Source organism: Ranitomeya imitator, chromosome 3, assembly GCF_032444005.1.
Source record: "Ranitomeya imitator isolate aRanImi1 chromosome 3, aRanImi1.pri, whole genome shotgun sequence".
NCBI lineage: Eukaryota > Metazoa > Chordata > Amphibia > Anura > Dendrobatidae > Ranitomeya > Ranitomeya imitator.
This window is the reverse complement of record NC_091284.1, coordinates 706,445,308-706,466,984: the sequence shown is the minus strand read 5'-3', so window position 1 is coordinate 706,466,984 and position 21,677 is coordinate 706,445,308. Positions and strand designations below refer to the sequence as shown.

Below are 21,677 nucleotides of genomic sequence, written 5' to 3'. Positions count from 1 at the left end.
TTGGCTGGTATCATGTAAGAAACAAGTCAATGACATTTATAGAAATGTGTATGACAAACACAAATGTAACATTTAGTAAGCGCAGTTCTACAATATATAAGTATATAGTGGAAAGACTTTTTTAATGTTTCGTCAATCTAACAGGTGTTGCGAATCTAATGTAATTACTGGTATCTTAACTCCACTTGTAGATGGCCTTGTTACTAAAATATCTGCAGCAGGTGATTCATTGCGCATTTCCGTACTTGATTTCACAGGCCAGCAAAGAAGTTTAGTAACCTCAAAAGGAAATGGTTACAGTTCCTATAACAAGTATTTCCTCTTTTTGGATTAAAAAAAATATCTGTTTTTACCATGCCTGATAATTATAGAATAAGAACTGTGTGTCAAATTGTGCATAAAAGATCTAGCGGTCATTACTAGGGTTGAGCGACTTTTAGTTTTTTAGGGTCGAGTCGGGTTTCGCGAAACCCGACTGACTCAAAAGTCGATATGAGTGAAATTGGCCGATTATGGCGAAAAGTCGGGGATCGACCGAAACATGGGTTGCAAAGTCAATGGAAATTTTTTTTTTCTCTCCCTCTCCCTCTCCCCTCCGTCCCTGAACAGAAAAGCTGGTGTTACACATTGCAAATCACTACAGCGCACAAGATGGCGATAGGCGTCCATGCCCCTAAGACCTATGTCATCACTCTGCCCACGCTCCTTCATTGGCTGAAAAAATGGCGCCAAACGCATCATATGAAACGCGACTATGGCGCAAAGATCGCCGACCGCATGGCCGATCCCACACTAGGGTCGGCGACTTTTGAATTTGTACGATCCGTTTTGCTCGCTCAAGCCTAGTCATTACAACTTGAAGGTACGACGAGAGGCAATACCCCGAAACACAGTGTCTGCAAATTGAGATTCTGCTTTGGCTATTATCCTAAGTCATGTGACAAGGCTCGTCAAAGGGTCGACATTGACTGTTAGGATTGCTACTTCCAATAGGTGGCACTAGAGTTCTAGTCCTCTTCCTCCGCCTGTTATAATTTGTAGTTGCCTTTCTGTACCACCTATTGACCAGCTCCCATTTTTTTGTTTTCTTTGAGCATGGACTTGAATAAAACTTTTCACCATAAACCCAAGAGTGTGCAGTGAATTCTGATAGTCTAGATCAGTATTTCCCAAACTCCAGTCCTCACGGACCCCACGGGTCATGTTTTCAGGATTTCCATAGTGTTGCACAGGTGAGACAATTCCCGATGCTTTGATGATACTTCCACTACTTGCGCAATACTAAAGAAATCCTGAAAACATGACCTGTGGGGTCCATAAGGACTGGAGTTTGGGAAACACTGGTTTAGAGCCCGTTCCACCAGCACCTCACTCGTTGATAGTGTGCACACTAAATATTACTTCATGGGCCCCATAGAATAATATTGGTCCAAGTGTGATCTGATGTCTTATCTGATCACACTTGGCCCAAAAATACAGTCATCTCCACAAACCCTAGGATAGGGCATTAATATCAGATCGGTGGTGGTTTGGATGACACACGGCAGCCCCATTGTGTGTTCTTATTCCTGGCGGCAGCTAGATGTGATCAGTTGAGGAGCGAAACTACACAGCTCTGTCAACTATGTGGCCAGGTAGTGCACATCCCACCAATTTATTTGAATAACGATAGACTTGCAGTACACGGCTTTAGCCACTATACTGTTGACAGAGCTGTGTAGTTTCCACTCTGCAGCTGATCACTTTTGGCCTCTGCCATCACCTTGAATAGCTGACCAGTGTAGGTGCTGGGTGTCACACCACCCACTGATCTGATATTTATGACCTATCCTCACATTATTTAAAGAGGACCAATCAGTTGCTCAAAAAAATATCTTGTAAACCTCCTAGGTCTCCCACGATTCTGCTGCTTTCTTTTTGATCTGCCTTGCTCCATTGCAGAGATATTCATATTTGTTCCTTCTGGAGCACAGTAGGTGAAATCTTTCTTTTTTTTAGTCCATCTGCACGTTCCTTCTCAGTCTTCTCTGGGGACATGTGCTTTCAAACCTTCCTCTTAGATGCTACCCATCGCAGCTTAGCAGCTTCTGAGACTGCTAGACCAGCAGCTCAGCCATGATTGGCTGCATCTGAAAGTGAGGGGTGAAAGAACATGCCCCTAGAGAACATTTTGACAAAATTCCCAGTTTGACTGCAAAGTAGAGATTTCACATAGTGTCCTATGTTTCTTAGAGATAAGGCAGTCTTAGAGATAATAGCAATATTAGGTAACTTCCCACATATCAAGTTCCTTCTGTGAATGGCCGCCTTCCTCAATGGATTGATTTTCTTACTAATCCGCCATACATAAAGTCCCCTGTCATTCAAGACCTTCCAGCAGAGGTTATCCTATCCTATAGAAGTTTTATATGAACGAGATTACACTGCTGTTTTCCTGAATAGAAATATGAGCGGCTATCGCAAAAAACTTCTCTCGTGCGAAAACGTTACCATCACATCCGGCATGTCATAAGACTTAGACATGCGCGTTACCAGCCTCAACCTCGGCCCCGCGGCCGGTCAGGAGGCGAGAAACTGTAGCGCGGACGCAAAAGCATAAACCAAAATTCCGGAGATGCTCGTCGTCTTGCGTCGTTGACGGAATCGCGTGCTGCAAATGGCGCGCTGAAGTTGCGTACCACCAAGGTCATACTGTTAAGCATAATTGGCGAAGGATGCAAAAATAAAAAAATACTTACCGTATATGCACCTCACTGCTCACCTCTTTACTCTCGGGCCCCTCCGCTCATTACCATCACCCATTCAGTCTTAGTCACATCTTGTAATCACCGACATGACTTACGGTTCTTATTAGGCTCGGAACGGTGATGAGTAACCTTGCATCAGAACTAGGAGATCACAAGATGTGGTGCTGCTGGACCCAAATCTGTAATCTGTGATAGAACCTGGCAGTCTGTTTTGTGAACAGATATGACAGGGATCTACAGAACTGTATAGGGTTTTAGTTGCTGCTTTTCACCTCTTCTTGACTAGGTCAATTTTCAGGTTTTGTTCATTTTCGTACTGCCCTTCTACTAAGAGTCATAACTTTTTTTTTTGTCAGTGTAGTCATATGAGGTATTTGCTTTTTTCTTTGATGCATTATAGTTTTGATAAACACTATTCACTTTGTTACGCACGTGGTTGTGGAACCACTGTGCCACGGTCAGGGGAGAGCCTGGAGGGGCATAACTCAGCAACCACCTGGTTCTTCACTAGAGCACCTGGTGGTGTGGTTAGACTTGAACCAAGGTTCATGGAGCGCCCGGGGGTACTCTGTACCGGGCCGGTTCTTAAAGGGATATGTCATGGTGGCAGGGATCTGGTCCATGGCCCTGGGCATCAAAGTAAAAGGGAAAGGTCTTTAAAGGGATTGTTGAATAAAGAATATAGTTTTTTCTTGACGCCACCTGTGGTATTTGGTCAGGGATGACCGACCTGTAGTAGGGACAGGTGGTAGGTGGTGTAGAAAGAACCAGAGGACACAATATTGCAGTCTTTTTACTGGTGTAAGGCATCCACAGTCCAGGGTACGGATCACAGGTGCTGGTGTGGTCCGGCCAGCTTGGAAGCGATTCAGGAATCCCCTAGCCAGGTGGGGTTGGGAGTCTTCCACTCTGTGCTGTGTTGTAGTCCCTTGCTGCCTTAGGCTTCACACAAGGTCCTCACTCTCTCTGTCCCTTTTGGTAGGACACTACCCGCATGGAAGGCAACATGAGCCTTTTTACAGGGGTCTCTCAGATGACTCCGGGCTCTATGCGCTGCTGTGCCTTTGTGTGTTAATGGTGGACAGGCGACTTGCAATCTGCTGTCTCCCGGTTTCTGCTTTGGGACATACAGTCCCACACAGCCTCGTTCTACTGGCCACTGATTCCTGCGCTTCAGCATGGAGGAAGCTCAGTCGCAGCTTCTCCCCAGCTCTTTACTGTCCTTTGCTTCTCTTCCCCTTTCAGTCTCCTACAGACTGCTCTACTTCTCTTTTTTACTTCCAGGAGCTGCAGCACCATTTGTCTGCACTGCCCCAGCTTTCCTCTCTGACTCTCTCTGTCTGCTTCCTCTGTCCTCTGTCCCTCTGACAGACTGCTCTCACAGACTCCCTCCGACAGACTGACTAAATCCTCCAAGCCAGAATATATATCTAGAGACGTTCTCCCTGAATCCGGGTCTCGAGATCCCCCTTCTGGCCTGGAGTCAGAACAGTGTTGCATGCACTGGTTACCTGTTAAAGGGATCCTTCCTCGCTTCCAAGCAGGGCATCACCCACCCTGAGAGGAAGGCAATACCACTGTAACAGCCGGTTACCTGGGGTGTTACATTCACACATGGGGCTGCTGCTGGACAGACCCTGAAGGCACGGCAGCTGAACCCCAAATGGGCATGGAAGCAGAACTGGCCAGGAACTGGTTAACAGGAGGATGTGCAGCTGGTAGATTCAGAAGATCAGATCAGAAACTGACAAGATAAGTTGAGGAATACAGACGGACTTGGGTACAGGATCACAGGTGTAGGTTCATACTGGACCAGTGAGGTTAGCGGGATAGGTGAGGACAAGACAGATCAGGTTCTGGGCTTGGTAGAGGCAGGACTGGCTCAAGAACAGGTTAGATGATGATTCAGATTCAGGGAGCACAGGTCCTGGGACCTTACAACTAGGTAGCAGAAAACACACTGATTACTAAAGTTGCTAAGGCATTTCCAATTAGGATGGGAACGTTTCCAGAAGCGCATGCGCTGCCCCATTGAGAGGTGGGGAGCACGCCCTAAGAACATTTCCGAAAGACCTGCGTGCCGTGTGCAGGTCCTGGGAGGAAACCAATGCCACAGGAGCACTGGCAGGTAAATGATTATGCCGGCATCCCTTCTGGGAGAAGGAGGGGGACTCATGCAGGTGGGCTGGCATTGTTCTAACACTTTACCCTATAATGTTCTGAAAAATAAGAAGAAATTAAAATAGTGAAAAGAATGCAACTCTGTCATGTTTTGGAGGGATTTATTTTTAATATTTTCATTGTGTGGCAAAAATGAGCTGGTGACATAATTCTTCAGCTCAGTACAATAACAATACCAAACATGAATTTTAGATTGTAGTAATAAAAAAAATTCTGAATTTTGTAACCAAAAAAAATGGTTTCGTGTCGCAATTTCCTGAAACAGACTACTTTTCAATAATTCTGGTTCATACTTGTGCAAGGGTGCTTTCAAAAAGTTGATTGGTAAAGAAGCCAAGAGTTAGACGCCCCACTGATCTAACACAAATGACCTATACTAAAGGGAGCCACTCGCTACAAAAGTGTGGTATAGTTTTACATTACATTAAAGTCCAATTGGAGAAACCCTTTTTATGTTTGTTTGTTTTTTTGTTTTAAAGTTTTGTGCCTTTTTTGTTTGCACCAAATTCACCTTTACATTTGCGCCATTTCTTTTTTATTCTATTTTAGTTTGCCACTGTGGTTGATGTTTAGGGTTTCAAGATGTTTTCTCCTGTTGATCATCATATGCAACTTTTCAATAAGTTGCAAAATTTGTCACTAATGTATTCTAATCCCCCCTGAATGATTGTATGTACATCTGGAGTTTCTGAGCTATTTTTTATGACATTTTGAAATACGTGTGACTTTGCTGTAAAAGTTGCAAAAATGGTTAAATACAGACAAAAAAACCCATTTTTAACTCCGTAACATTTATGAACCATGTGCATCATTTTGATGACTATGGCACAAAAAAGGCAACGAATACAACAAAATAAAAAAATAACTTAAAAAATGCAAATGGTGAATAGGGCCCTCTGTGTGTATCCTCCAATGTTATGCCCCCAATGTTATGAAACCCTCTCCATTATACAGATTTGCAAATCTTCCTTTGTGGAGACATATTATGATGATGAAATAACCATTATTATTACTACATCTATTATTGTTACATCTAAGATTATCTAATTCGTCCTTGTTTTCCATGTAATGGCTCACAAGCAAACAAAAGAACCATTGCACCTGTCACATCCAAAATAATTCCCAGTACCTATCTCCAGGTCTATAAAAGAGTTGTGCCTGTAATGAAGACACGTAGCAGACCACAAGAACCTGATCACAATGTTGAGGCTTCTTGTCCTTGCTGTCCTGGTCCTTTGCGGTAAGCCATGTGTAGTATAGATTTGTACATTGGGTATTTTTCTTTTATTGTGTATAGTATTTTTTTCAAAAGAAGAGAAAAAGGCTGACAAATTATGACTAGTGATGAGCGAATATACTCGTTGCTCGGGTTTTCCCGAGCACGCTCGGGTGATCTCCTAGTATTTGTTAGTGTTCGGAGATTTAGTTTTGATTGCCGCAGCTGAATGATTTACAGCTACTAGACAGCTTGAATACATGTGGGAATTTCCTAGCAACCCCCACATGTACTCAGCCTGGCTAATAGCTGTAAATCATTCAGCTGAGGCGATGAAAACTTAATCTCTGAACACTAATAAATACTCGGAGATCACCCGAGCGTGCTCTGGAAAGCCCAAGCAACGAGTATATTCGCTCATCACTAATTATGACCTTTCCTAAAACATCTTTGGATCTTTAGGCAGCTCATAGATTGTCATCTCACATGAATATGTACTGAAATTGTTGTTCTGCAACTTCTGTGCTTTACCATCTAAAATAGATGGTTCTTTATGTGCAATATCAGGCATCTACCTTGGGTTCGAGAGTTTAAAGGTAGTCTGTCAAAACAAAATGACTGTTCAAACCGAGCACTGGCACTTGGTGCACCCTTGGTGTGGCCAAACCGTTCAGTGCACCTTTCCACCTACGTGTTTTTTCTTCTGTCTCTGCCCTTTTCTGGTTCTATGAATTCAGAGATGTGAATCAAAGAGGAGAAGTTGGGAAAGTATTCTGCACTGATGGATTCTCTTTAATCTCCGTAGCAACCATAGGTGACAAGAAGCCGTATTGCAAATATGTAAAAATAGTTTCCCCATGGTGCTGCTGACTTACTAAGAATGTTGTTACTCTGAAGAAGGAAGTTATGCACAGGGTCTCATTAAATATTACATCAGCTCTGGACCCATCTCTGCATGGGACCCCTAATAGCCGTACAATCTACCTCTATGATGTATGTATGACCAAATGACTATAACCAGTCATAGGTCGCCTCCCCCGTGTTTTCTGCAGGCTCTGGCGATGAGCCCGCAACTTTTCTGGCATATGTGCCCCTAAAAGCCGCGGGTGGAATCATGATCCACCCGCGGCTGTTAACGTGTTAAATGCCAATGTCAATTTCTGAATGAAGCATTTACCATGATCGTGCCGGAAGCGTGTCAGAAACCCCGCCCATTGGCGCAATTGTCACATGACCATGGGTTGACGATGGGTTGGCATGGCAACTCTGGGTCTGCAGTAGACCCCTGTGGTTGTGATTGCCAGATAGCTATGAGCCCCATCCAGTGGCTGGTGCTCATAACAAGTGAGCATTTCTGCTACATAGAGCAGGGCTTAAGCGTAACAAGAAAAAAAGTCAAAACGCCAGAATTAGCTTTTTTGCTCTCTGCAACATTGCATCAAAATGCAATAATGGTCGATCAAAAGATCATACGGGCAACAAAACGGTATCAATAAAATGTGACCTCGGCATGCAAAAAATAAGCCCTAACTTAGCCGCAGATCACGAAAAATTGAGACGCTATGGGTCTGGAAAATGGCGACTTTTTTTCTCTTTTTACAAACTATGGATTTTTTTCACCACTATGAACTCATAATGACCTCGAGAATCATAATGGCAGGTCAGTTTTAGCATTTAGTGAACATGGTAAAAATAAATTGAGGAATTGCACTTTTTATTTCCAATTTCACCGCACTTTGAATTTTTTTTTCTGTCTTCCAATACATTACATGTAGTGAAGAGTGAATATACTCGTTACTCGAGATTTCCCGAGCACGCTCGGGTGACCTTCGAGTATTTTTTAGTGCTCAGAGATTTTCAGCACCCAAGCTGAATGATTTACATCTGTTAGCCAGCATAAGTACATGTGGGGGTTGCCTGGTTGCTAGGGAACCCCCACATGTACTTATGCTGGCTAACAGATGTAAATCATTCAGCTGAGGCAATAAAAACTAAATCTCTGAGCACTAAAAAATACTCGGTCACCCGAGCGTGCTCGGGAGATCTCAAGTAACGAATATATTCGCTCATCACTAATTATATGGTAAAACCAATGGTGGTGTTGAAAAGTACAACTTGTCCCTCAAAAATCAACACGGCCATATTGTTGGAAAACTAAAAAAAAGTTATGGCGCTGGGAAGAAAGGGAACAAAAACGGGAGAAGCCAAAACTGAAAGATCCAAGGCGGTGAAGGGGTTAATCACACAATATCAACCTTATTTTCACTCAATGGCAAGAAAAAGTTTTCATTATGTAAACAACTATATTCGGAAATGAATGGATTGCAGCTATTCATTCATTACATTTGAAACCGAAAAAAGTTATGTCTAAAATATATTGTACGAGTATTAAAGGGAAACTGTCACCAGATTTTTGCTACCCCGTCTGAGAGCAGCATGATGTAGGGATAAAGAACCTGATTTCAGTTGATCATTTTGATAAAATCTGTTATCTGCTACAGATCTAGCAGTCCTCTGAATGCTGAGCTCTGTCAATAATTACAAAAATGGATGAAGCAAAGAAATGTCACCAGAGCATTTAATAACTTATTTAATCATTCATTGTTAAATGAAACGCTATATAAACAGATATCTCAAGTTAGGAGACACATTAGTCCTGACCAGCAGCCTTCCGCCTGTATAAGATCATAGGTTTTATACGGGGAAAATCAACAATTTCTATCTGTTCTTCCTTTCTTCAACATAGGACACTGCTCTGTGCAGTACATAGAGGATGTAGAAGACAACTCGAGAGTGGTTGGAGGCTCCAACGCCGCACCCAACGCCTGGCCGTGGCAGGTCTGTAGTTATATTAAGAAATGGTAACAACATGCTCACGTAAGATGACAGGAAGCGAAGAGAATAAGCAAAGTGTATAGATCTAGCAACAGCTTAAAAACCCATTAGTCATCATTTTTCATCATTTTATTTTATCAAACAATTGCTTTTTTTTTATTTTTGAGAACAGGCTTTTCCAAGAGTAGTCAGGGCCTCTGTAGCCACCTATGGGAAACAGCCACTATATAAGTTTAGCCAAGAAAGTACAGCTGCACTCTGAAATGCTATAATATGCAAACCTTGAATATATGAAATTGGAATTGATAAAGAAAATATGTAAAAAAAAAATGATGGTCGTTAGTGCACAAAGTATCCAATTCATGAGAGCCCTTCAGCCATGACGAGGCGCAAACCTTTGATAGGACCCTAACCTTATATCCCTCTCCCAGATTATAAGCCTACAAATTTAGGCCTCTTTCACCCATCCGTATAAAACACGTATGTGAAAAAACGATACCGGTGTCATCAGTGTTTTGGATTGGTGTGTCATCCTTGTTTTACCGGTGCGGATAAAGAAAGGAATAAATTATGCTACGTTCACATTTGCGTTCTGCCGGGCTGAGTCGGGCGCAGCTGCGGCGACGCATGCGCCCCTATATTTAACATGGGGGCGCATGGACATGCGTTTGCATGCGTTTTGCAATGCATGCGTCTTTTGTGCTGCAAGCGTTAGGGCGCAGAGGACGCAGCAAGATGCATTTTTTTTGCGTCCAAAATCCGGCAAAAAAAGGACGCATGCGTCGCAAAACTATGCGTTTTGCATGTGTTCTTGTTTGCGTTGTGCGTTGCGTCGCCGACGCAGCCCCTCACAACGCAAATGTGAACGTAGCCTTACAAAGCTTCTCCTATAGTTTGCAATGTTAAACATGTAACATGTACAGCGCGAGGATAGTACACTGATGTCATCCATGTGGTGTACGTGTTTTTCACAGACTTGTCATCCATACTGCCAGAAGAAAAATGGACCTGTCTCTGTGTTTTGCATGGAAACACGGTCTGCATAAAAACATAAACATGTGAGCAGCACTATAGAATATATAATGGGTACATGCGAGATCCGTGAGAAAAACGGATACCACATGTACTGGAAACACGGACCTGTAAAAGAGGCCTTAAGTCCAGTTGTAATTAAAAACGCTTTAGGCTGATGGGAGAAATGTTCAGTTATAAAAGAGTATACTACAAAAATAAAAAAACTGAACAGCACCTCCAAACAGAATAAGGCAAGTGTGAACAGGTACAAGCCGTCACGACTATTCAATATAACCAAGAAGATACATCTGCACTCTGAAATGCTATATGTTAAAAAATCCAAGAGGGAGAGAGACAAAGTGCAAATAGGGTCTCATCTGGAAACACAGATGTGGAGTAAAAAAGCACAATTGTACTCACCTGGTTTGGGCTGTGTACACACGACCACTAAAAGCGCTTGAGACTTCTGTAGACCCCTGAGAAAATAAAGCATAGGCAATAGAAAAAAACAGATGGGTTGATTCTGCGCTGCCGTAGGAAGAAGAATGACAGATGCCAATCTAATCGGCAATATGAATAAACCACTTACTATTTCGATTGGCATATGTCATTCTTCTTCCTACGGCAGCTCAGAATCAACCCATTTTTTTCCATCGCCTATATGTTAAAAAGGTAGGTAAGTACTAAGGTACTGAAGGCGCTGAGAGCAATTTATAAGTCTTGCCACATGTCTTAGTATATTCATCCAAACCAGAATCTTCTCCAACAGGAAAAACACCTCTATTTGAAGACAGCTATTTAAGGGTTTTTGCCCCTCATCAGTGCAAAGTGAAGTTTCATTTCTGAATATCATGCTCATTTTAGAGTCAATTGAATTAAAGGGAAGTTATTAAACGGTGGTCTATGTCTACTATAGCATAGGCTGACTACAAGCTGTAATAACAGCAGCCTGTACTCTTGTGTGATAGCTGGGAGGAGAGTGATATCCCACAGATGCCCTGCGCTCTTGTTAGGGAGGTTACTTGTTTATAGAAGCCAAGTCTGATAAAAAAATATTGTAAAAACGATAGATTTACACATGTGATTGTCGGCATTGATTGACCCTACTCCTCCACCCTTATCATTTCTGTGAGATTCTTCAGTTGTGTTACCTTGAAAGGTGTGATTCTGCTCTATTCCGAGAACAACTCTATTAAAACCAGATCTTACTAGTTGTCACGCCTCTGCTGCGGTAAATCTGTGATAAGAGTATTTATTTTTCCTGGAAACTTTCTTTATTATTATGGGGATCCAAGAAGCATCGTTTCTCCTTGCGGACAGTGACATGATAAGCATGTGGAGGTGAGGAGACTTAAAGCCGCAAAGCTCCTCTGGGAAATATGCAAATTGTCTCTTCAGAGAGGAAGAGGACTAGAACTCTAGTGCCACCTATTGGAAGTAGCAATCCTAACAGTCAATGTCGACCCTTTGACGAGCCTTGTCACATGACTTAGGATAATAGCCAAACCAGAATCTCAATTTGCAGACACTGGGTTTCGGGGTACTGCCCCTCGTCAGTGCAAAGTGGAGATCTGGTTTGGCTGATTGAAGGGTTTGGCTCGTTAAAGGGTTAACATTGACTGTTAGGATTGCTACTTCCAATAGGTGGCACTAGAGTTCTAGTCCCCTTCCTCTCTGAAGAGACAATTTGCATTATTATTATGGGAAATTCGCAAAACGTCCTAACAATTGCTCTCAATCCATGTACCCTTGTGTACACTTGTGTAGACCCTGGTCACCTCTGTAGAAGCTTTGCTGGTAGCATGTATCACCCAAAAGACTTCTGCCCCTGAAAACCATATGTTGACATGAAATTAACCTATAACATCCTGGGATAAAAATATTGTGTAACTTTTACTTGAATAGTAATATCTTTGTTCTGTCCATGTAGATCTCCCTGCAGTATCAGTCTGGTTCCAGCTGGTACCACACCTGTGGAGGCTCCCTGATCCTTGCCAACCGTGTGCTGACTGCTGCCCACTGTGTTGACAGGTATTGCTTTACACTTTTTTTATTTTGGGATCATTCAAGTTAATAAAATACTAAAAAGGTCTAATGGATATAGTAAGCGTCTATATGGAAGCCATTGCCCATGAGGAACAGGCGAAGATTCATCTGGTACGATAGCAGAAGCTAGTATCTCACTATGCATCATGTTTGCAGCAGGTTATAACAGCCTAAGGTGCTCTACTACGCACTAATGACACTTAAGGGGCTGAATACTTCCAACACTGCAGTATTTAGTAAAAGTGGTATTTAGTGGTGAATTTGGAGAAAACACTTGTTACATTAGTTGTGCTCAGGTAAATAATTGGTCTTGTTTCTTTGGTTTAAAGCAAAAAATTAATACATTTTGATAATACATCTCATTTGCAGTGGAGGTAGAAATAATTACAATGCAACTGTAAGGACAGGCAATAAAACTTAATTTTTCACCCTGGTAAAGAAATGCCTATAAATGGCTTAGTAATTGTCTAGTTTCCAAAACTCGCAGTCTAGAGCAGGTATAGAAGTCATCCGTTTCAATGCATACACTTCTGGATTATTTTCTTCAATGCTATAATTTGTGGTATACGACCTACTTCAGATTAATTTGGACAATAAAATGATAATATTGATTTTACTTCCCTAAATAAATGTTATTGTTCTCCTTATCATAACCAAAATAAATGATGTTGCGTCCTGTTTAACAGGGTTGTCAACTTCCGTGTGGCACTTGGAGACCATAACCTTAGTGTGAATGAAGGTACTGAGCAGATCATTGCTGTGTCCAGCATCAGGAAGCATGCCAGCTGGAACTCCAACAGCGTGGCTTCTGGGTAAGAGGAGATAAATTGATCTTTTAGTTTGCTTTAAAAAAAATCATCGTTCTTGGCAGCACATCGTCCTGTGGAAACAGAATATGTGCTGCCGAGAACTATGGCAGCCTATGCGCGCTGAACAATCTATTACTGATCTTTCTGTTCCATTGGAAGCACGGTCGGCCTGACTAAACTCGATACTAAACATCTGCTATTCGGCTCCTATGTAATCAATCAGTAGTCGTTTACACCCGCGTGTAAGTCAGTGTAAGTGTTCCCTTAGGCTACTTTCACACTTCCGACTTTTACAAGACGTCGCAATACGTCGTTCTGTGCAAAAAACGCATCCTGCAAAGTTGCTCGCAGGATGTGTTTTTTGCACATAGACTTGTATTACCGACGCATCACGACGTATGGGCACACGTTCCATACATCGTGGCACTGGATGCGTCAGTAATTGGCGGACCGTCGTCACAAAAAAAGTTCAATGTAACATTTTTATTAACTCCGCCCCCTCCTCCCCGCTCATCACAATGGGCAGCGGATGCGTGATAAAACTGCATCCGCTGCCCACGTTGTGGTAAATTTAGCACAACGTCCGTCGGGCCGGCGATTTGCGACGACCCCGTACCGACGGAAGTGTGAAAGTAGCCTAAATGAGTCCAGCTGATAAAGCCTTACATGATTACTTTGTTACTTCGAGAGCCAATTCTGCATCCTCTACTCCAGGGGTCCCCAACTCCAGTCCTCAAGGCCCACCAACAGGTCATGTTTTCAGGATTTCCTTTGCATTGCACAGGTGATGCAATTATTACCTGGGCAAGACTAAGGAAATCCTGAAAACATGACATGTTGGTGGGCCTTGAGGACTGGAGTTGGGGACCCCTGCTCTACTCCAGTATGTGACCTCAGTCTGACAGAAAAATGAACCTACTCTTGTGCTGTTCTGACTCAGACTAAGGCCACGTTCACACGTTCAGTATTTGGTTAGTTTTTTACCTCAGTATTTGTAAGCCAAAACCAGGAGTGGAACAATCAGAGGAAAAGTAGAATAGAAACACGTCACCACTTCTGTATTTATCACCCACTTCTAGTTTTGACTTACAAATGCTGAGGTAAAATACTGACCAAATACTGAACGTGCGAACATGGCCTAAACCACATAAGGCCTCCTGTGTAGCTTTTGTTGACCATACATAATTGCTTTTCCTCCATGTTAAATATTATGCATGTCAAATCCACTACTAGATTAGGGGAGACATTGCTTAGTCCATCAATAAGCCATCACCCAGACTTATAATGCATATAATTATGTGTTATTTCAGTTTGGCTCGATTTCCTTTTTTTGTCCAACGTTGGCCAGAGTGATAAGATGTTGAGCGGGCGAAGATCACAGTATCAGAATGCTGCATCATAGCAGACTGAAAGGGAACAAGGCCACATTAAGATCACTGGATATAATGGTTGGGCAGTAACTGTTCAATGAGGCGGTTACGATGGTGGTGGAAGTCCACCCAAATGTAGAAGAAGATAACCATGATCTACGGCGCTCCAAGAGATGCAATCAGAAGAAGGATTTTGATCTTATTGAAGCGTCAGTCACGGCCTGTCTATATTAAGGAGCTTATCCTGCAGTGCAGACTAAAATAAGCACTGCACTTATGATCAGCACTGCAGAATGAGCTCCGTGATATAGACAGGCCATGACCAAGGTCCACAGATGGCCAAAACATTGAGTTTTGTGCTAATACTTCAATAACGTTAAAATTAATTTTCTGATTGCTTCTCATGGAGAAGTTTTATCCAGATGTTGGTCTCTGTATAGAGGAACACTTGACAATTCATTAGTGACCATTCATTAGCTTCTTAACAGAACACAAAGTCCCCACCCGCCCTTTACTAATTATCAATGAGCCTTAAAGGGAATCTCTCAGCAGGTTTTTTCCACCTATTTTGAGAACAGCATAATGTAGGGACCGAGACCCTGATTCCTATGATGAGTCACTTACTAGGCTGCTTGCTGTAGTTTCCATAAAATCATTGCTTTATTTGCAGAATATTAAGACTAGAGATCAAGCAAGGCTGCTGCCATCCAGACTTCCATATTCATGAGCTCTGTATAACCCACCCCCACCACTGATTGGCAGCTTTCTGACTATGCACAGTGTCACAGAAGGCTGCCAATCACTGGTTTGGTTGAGGTTAGTCAGAGAAGTGCTAGATCTGTAGCAAATAAAACAGAACAAGCAGTCTAGTAAGTGATACATCACACGAATCAGGGTCTCTTCCTCTACATCATGCTGCTCTTTGATGGGGTAGAAAGACCTGGCGACAGATTCCCTTTAATTAATAACAGTGTTAGGATTGAATGAAAGGTAACATTACTGATTAAAGCTTGCCGTCATGTTTTTCCTTTCAGTTATGATATCGCCATCCTGTCCCTGGCTTCAAGCGCTTCCCTGAACAGCTATGTACAACTGGCTGCTCTCCCAGCTGATGGTGATGTCCTGGCCAATAACCATGATTGTACCATTACCGGATGGGGAAGAACCAGCAGTAAGTTTTACTACAGTCCATAGTACATGTTAGATGGCTGATTAAACATTTAGTTTTTTTTTACAATTACTGAATTCTGAGTGGTCCAGGTTCATTCTCAAACTATTTTTAGTAACTGTGAAAGTAGACAAATAAAATACAAAAATATATATATTTTTTAACAATCTATAATATTCCTGGCACTATAACTTCCAGAGTGTAGCATCTAATATTATTTATCATGGGAGCTAAATATGCCCTCTTCAGCTAGTGGCAAATGTGAGCTAATATATGAGGTTGCGTTACTGTACAGAGAGATGGTTTCATATGTCTATCAAATTTGAGGAATATATTTTGTAGAAATAATTGTGGGCAGCACGGTGGCTCAGTGGTTAGCACTGCAGCACTGGGGTCTTGGGTTCAAATCCCACTAAGGACGACATCTGCAAGCAGTTTGTATGTTCTCCCCGTGTTTGCATGAGTTTCCTCCCACATTCCAAAGACATACTGATAGGGGATCTAGATTGTGAGCCCCAATGGGGACAGTGATGACAATGTATGTAAAGTGCTGTGGAATATGATGGTGCTATATAAGCAAAGCATAATAAATAAATAATAATAAATTTACTCCAATATTCTGAATGAATAACTCATGTTTTAAGAAGCACTCCAATCAAAATTTTTATCCTCTTGAAGGGAAATCTGTTAGATCATTTCTTTGTAGTATATGAATAATATCCCGAAATAGGGCTTGGGCAACCCTTTCAGTATTGTAACCTTTATTTCTGTATGTGGCCCCATTGTTCCTGTAAGCCCTGGACAAATTTGTTGTCTCATGCCGACAATTCAAGCATATGAAAATGATAAATGAATATTCACCCCTACCCTCATCCATAATCCCGCCCACCCCTCTGCCGGTGTCACTGATTAGCCAAGTGTATATATGCTTGATGAATATTCACCCCTACCCTCATCCATAATCCCGCCCACCCCTGTGCCGGTGTCACTGATTAGCCAAGTGTGTATATATGCTTGATGAATATTCACCCCTACCCTCATCCATAATCCCGCCCGCCCCTCTGCCAGTGTCACTGATTAGCCAAGTGTATATGCTTAATGAATATTCACCCCTTCCCCGCCAATAATCCCGCCCACACCTTCTAGCCAGCGTCACTGATTGAGTCAGATTGCTGTATGCCCGAGGATCGCATTGCAGCCCTCGGACGGGCCATCTGCTCTCCTGACATGAGTGTTACAGTAAGTATTTCTATGCAGCTGTCAAATTTTCAAGGCAATTTATCCCAGAATGCTGGCATAGTTGCTTTGATGAATTGGGGCTTATGTGTGTATATTATGCAGCGGCTACAGGGAGAAAAGGAAGTTATATTCTCCATGTAGCCGCTCACTTCCAGTCATGGGCGCAGTGCAATGAGCCGTCATAGTCACCTTTCACTATACAGTGGGCAGACTGTGATCACTCCCTCCCTGCACCTTGACCAATAGCCTACTCTGCACACATACGCTGAGGAGCAAGCGATCACTCAAGGTGCAGAGGAGCGACTACCGCTGAGCTTATTGTAAGCGATACCTGTTTCAACTCCCTGCACTGCCCCAAGACTGGATGAGAAAGCCTGCAGGGAGAAATACAAATTCATATTCTGCCTGAAGACATTGCTCCAGTTAACCAGTCTAAGTTGATTATTATGTTATTTATCTGCAGATCATCACTATATGCTTTTTTCAGTTATATATAAGTAATTTCTATCATTTGAACATATTAAAGAGTAACATCATTTTGTTTTGCTTTACTTTCCTAGCTGGCGGCTCTCTGCCATCCATCCTCCAGCAGGCCCCTCTGCCCGTCGTAGCCCACTCCACCTGCTCTACCAGCTCCTACTGGGGCAGCACTGTTAAGACTACCATGGTGTGTGCCGGTGGTAATGGAGTCCAGGCCGGATGCAATGTAAGATCAGTCACTTTTTTTATTCTTTCAACATTTTTTACATATATTTTAATTGGTCAAATCTATGAACAATGAACCGAATGAACTGAACTTAGGCCTTGATTTATCAAACAGTTTTCAAAATAATTTTAGTGCAAAACTATTTGTTGCACAATCTTACCATTTTTATGCCAGTCCTGGCTATTTGAAGGACAAGCAGGGATTAGCTAAGAGAGGGCATGGCCAAGTCAGGTTGGCAAATTTTATAATTAATGTCACTAAAGCACATTTCTTACATTGGCTCACAGCAGCTGAAAAATGTGCCAAATTCTTTAAGGGGCATACTCTTCTTAATTTAATTAACTCCACTGCATTTTTTATCAAGGCTGGCATTTAAACTGCTAGTCTTCATGAATCAAGGCTAAGCTGTTTGTTCCATATTATGTACATTTTTGTAGAACCTTTTTCAGGGTGAGGAAAGTTCACTAAAATTAAAGTACCAATCCAGCATATTTTTGTAATTTCCGTACCCATTATCAATCAGTAAAAGAAGACTTTAGCAGCTGAAATGGCAGAAGGCGGTGACTGGTAAGTATTTTAATGCATAAACTGAACATACTTTACCGGCAGCTAAGTGAGGTGGACAGCATCTGGAAATCACCGAGCTACTGTATGGCTCAAAAGGATTGTCCATCGCCAATTCTAAAATAAAAAAAACAATATTCTTACATTCCAGATCGGACTTCTACTTTGACAAAATACTGAAAGGCTGCAGCTGATCGCCAGCTGCTGATTGGCTGCCGGAATCACATGACATGTCATGTGACCCTTTATGTAAGAAACAAAAAAAGAAAAGAAGGTATGCACACTAATGGGATCAACGAATCATAATAAATTTTATTATATTTAACATAAAACTTCAAAGAGGCAAAAAAGGGACACACAATTAAAAACATTTAAAAAGCCAAATGGACCAACTTTGATCCCCAACTTTGGTCCTGGGGATCAAAGTTGGTCCATTTGGCTTTTGAAATGTTTTTAATTGTGTGTCCCTTTTTTTGCCTCTTTGAAGTGTTATATTAAATATAATAAAATTTATTATTATTGGTTGATCCCATTAGTGTGCATATCTTCTATTCTTTTTTTGTTTCTTGTACCATGTTATATGCATGTGGTGGATCCCTGTGATATATATTTGTGCGGTGCCCGCTATCTCTTTGTTTTTGTGACTCTTTACTGTGTATAAGGACACTCTTGTAAAATAAACGGTACATCATAGCTTTGCATTGGAACCAAGAAGTTTCAAGCGACATCTCAGAATCAGCCTAACAGAATTATTGATCACAAAAGAAATCATGTTTATGTATCCATCTTTTCTTTTTAGGGAGATTCTGGTGGCCCTCTGAACTGTGCCGTCGGTGGTGTCTTCCAAGTTCACGGTATTGCTAGCTTTGTGTCCTCCCTGGGATGCAATGCCTACCTTAAGCCTACTGTCTTCACCAGAGTATCTGCTTACATCTCCTGGATCAACAGCGTGAGTTCATACTAAAAAACTTGTTTGTATATTCTAACACATCATAGTACAAAAATGCACAGAAGTTGGCACTAGTGGGCTACGGTCTAATTCACCTAATCATGCTCATGGAGAATGGTAGGCTCTAAAGGAGAATTGTAGATATAATCGTGGTTGGGGTTAAGTCCACAATTTTCTTGTATTTTCAATGCACTATTTTTTTGGACTCGTTCAGACAAACATATTAAATGTCCATGTGCGGTCAGTATGCAAAACTTATAGCACACTGCCCAATACACGTCAATGTGGTAGTTCACTTCAACGATTTTACACCGGAACTGATGGTTTACATATAAACAAATCACAGCATCATGTACTTTGGTTCATATTCAGAATCAAACTCACCAATTACACAATGTGCACAATTATTGGGCAATTTATAATTTTGATGATTAATTTTACTATTGAACAACTTCAGTGCTGTCGGTCAATCCAAAAGGTTAATAAACATGAATATTTAAAAAAGTAAAAGTGAGATTTTGTCTTTCGTAGGATAATATTTATGTGTGTAGAATTATTGGCAACTATTAGTGACCATTATTATTATGCAACTAAGTGAAAAAACGTAAATTTTGAGAATTATAACAAATATCTCAAAGTGAACAAAAAATAGATTTCTGTCATTTAAAAAATATCAGCGACCAACATAGTCACCCATCTGTTCAATAACGGTCATAAGCTGTCCATCCATGGAGTCTGTCAGTTTCTTAATCTTAAACTTTTTGGGCAGCACCAACCACAGCCTCCCAGTCTCTGCTCAGAGAGGTGACTGCTATCCTTCACAGTAAAGCTCCCATTTAAGAAGGGCCCACAAGTTCTCAATAGAGCTTAGGTCAGGCAAGGAAGGGGCCATGTCATTATTCATTCATCTTTAAAGTGTGGTCCGTAGCACAAATTAATTTTAATTCTAAATCCCTATCTATTTAAATGTCACAATCGAAACTTTTTTCTAATACACTTTAAGTAGAAATTCCATATCCTTCCTTACGACACTAAATACTATATATAATTTTTTACTACCTCATCTTTAATGACACTTCGTTTCAGAATCCCAGTGCAAACTGGGATACTGAATCGAAACATCCTCAGGAAGAAGAGGCTGCTGTCACTGCCATAGCCTCTTCCTCCTCCCTGAAGCGAATTGTCATCAGTGACCTCCATTTCGGGGGTTAGGCTAGTCCCTGCTCTAGTGAGCATGCGTTGTTTGTCAATTCCGATATATGCTCAGCAGATTCTTGTCACTATGCAATATGCATAGTGACAGTGCGCTCCCTTGCTGGCTCAGATCAGCAGTAACGAACCGGCAAGAGAGCGCATTGTAAGAAGAACATATCGAGTGCAGAAACCAGTGCTACCCCAACAAGTGACGTCACTGAACACCTTGTACTCCTGGGCTCTGCAAGGAGGCTGCAGTTCTGGAATATGACAGCACTGGAGGATAATGGCTTCCTGGTTGCTTCCGATTTTATTCTTCTCAAATCTTTGGCAATTAATTATTTTTTCCTTTTCAACTTTCTCAACTTGTTTTTTGCCCTGCTGATTACTTACAACAAAACTTTTGATGGTTCTTTGGTCACACCCAAATATCTTAGCAGTTTGAGGACTGCTTCATCCCTCTGAAAAGAAATAGAATATTACAAGTGTTACAGTCACCTAAATCTCTTTTTTGGTCCATTTCGACGGAGAAAAAAAAAGCTGTCAAGCAATTCTACACACCTTAATAAAGGGTATTATATACAGCTTGGAGTCGGAAAAGATGCATAAAAATGATGATATGGTCAAAATACTGACTTGTCTAATAAGTGTATAAGTCAAGGGGTACGCATCAAAAGGATGACAAATGGGTTACTATCCGTATGTGTAAGCATTTGTCACTGATACTTTACAATAATTAAGAGATAAAATTGTATGTGACCTTTATTTATTTATTGACTTATATGGATGTGTAATAAAGGAAATAATGAACTGCGTATAGAAAAGATGGTTATACGGATGAAAACTCATGTTTTTTTCTGGAAAAAAAATAAACAACCCCGTCAAAGGGATGAAATATATTCGCAATGAGAACAGACATTTTCTAATTCCATGAAGCTTCGTATTTTTATTAAGATGTAATTCTATAGAAATGGGCCAGATACCACTGATTGCTGTCTGAAGTAATTGACCTGGAATTATTCTCACGTGTGACTTTTTTTCTTTCAGAATATCTAAATTGCTACTTGGACAATCTCAGAAAATACAGACCAGATTATCTTATCACTTTGTTTTAACGCCAGTGGCAATATTTTTCTATGCTACTCCATTAAAAGACTTCTTTCTCACAGACTGTCTTTAGCGTCAGTTTGTTCAATACAGTTGTCCCTTAAAGTGTAACCCTCATTTTATTTTTTATTTCATAAATCAATAAATAAGCAAGTTTGTAATATATCTTATGAGAGAAATCTGCTAATTTCTCAACTAGAACTGATGCTTCATTCTCAAAATCCTGAATTCCCGGGTAAAATCTGCACTCAATGAAGACAGATTTTGTACATTACTGAGTGAAGAGATGACCGTTGCTACTGATAAGATTTAATAGAGCCTACAGGAGAAGGAAGATGTGCACAAGGAACCATTGGTATAAAAAATGCACCTTTATTAGGTAGATGAGACGTAAAATAGAGATTAAACATGTGAGTCATCCAATGGCTGGCACCACAAAACAGCAAGAGGCAGAATAGTATGGTAATATGACGGGTTGTGGCAAAAAGAAACCATGCAAAAAGAAACCATGTGCCAAATCGATATCAGCATG

At 41.3% G+C, this 21,677-nt stretch overlaps 1 protein-coding gene across 2 annotated transcripts; it reads left to right on the top strand.

Moving 5' to 3' along the window:
* Nucleotides 1-6,081: 6,081 nt before the first annotated feature.
* LOC138672284 (chymotrypsin-like elastase family member 1) lies at nucleotides 6,082-21,206 on the top strand. 2 transcript variants are annotated; one of them, XM_069760243.1, is made up of 8 exons: nucleotides 6,082-6,168; nucleotides 8,891-8,982; nucleotides 11,924-12,024; nucleotides 12,726-12,851; nucleotides 15,253-15,389; nucleotides 17,186-17,331; nucleotides 18,695-18,844; nucleotides 21,086-21,206. In XM_069760243.1, exons 1-8 carry the CDS (start codon nucleotides 6,129-6,131, stop codon nucleotides 21,092-21,094), a joined length of 801 nt encoding a protein of 266 aa, XP_069616344.1. In that variant the 5' UTR covers nucleotides 6,082-6,128; the 3' UTR covers nucleotides 21,095-21,206. The 2 variants fall into 2 exon arrangements, with proteins under 2 accessions (XP_069616344.1, XP_069616343.1); XM_069760242.1 differs by lacking the exon at nucleotides 21,086-21,206 and having other exon boundaries at nucleotides 18,695-18,859.
* The last annotated feature ends 471 nt before the right edge of the window (nucleotides 21,207-21,677 follow it).

What these genes read in the sequence shown, in the direction of transcription:
- LOC138672284 (XM_069760242.1), top strand. Translation starts at nt 6,129, where the DNA reads ATGTTGAGGCTTCTTGTCCTTGCTGTCCTGGTCCTTTGCG. An exon ending in CGGATGGGGAAGAACCAGCA is followed by an intron (nt 15,390 to 17,185) that starts GTAAGTTTTACT and finishes TTACTTTCCTAG; the next exon opens with CTGGCGGCTCTCTGCCATCC. An exon ending in GAGTCCAGGCCGGATGCAAT is followed by an intron (nt 17,332 to 18,694) that starts GTAAGATCAGTC and finishes TTTTCTTTTTAG; the next exon opens with GGAGATTCTGGTGGCCCTCT.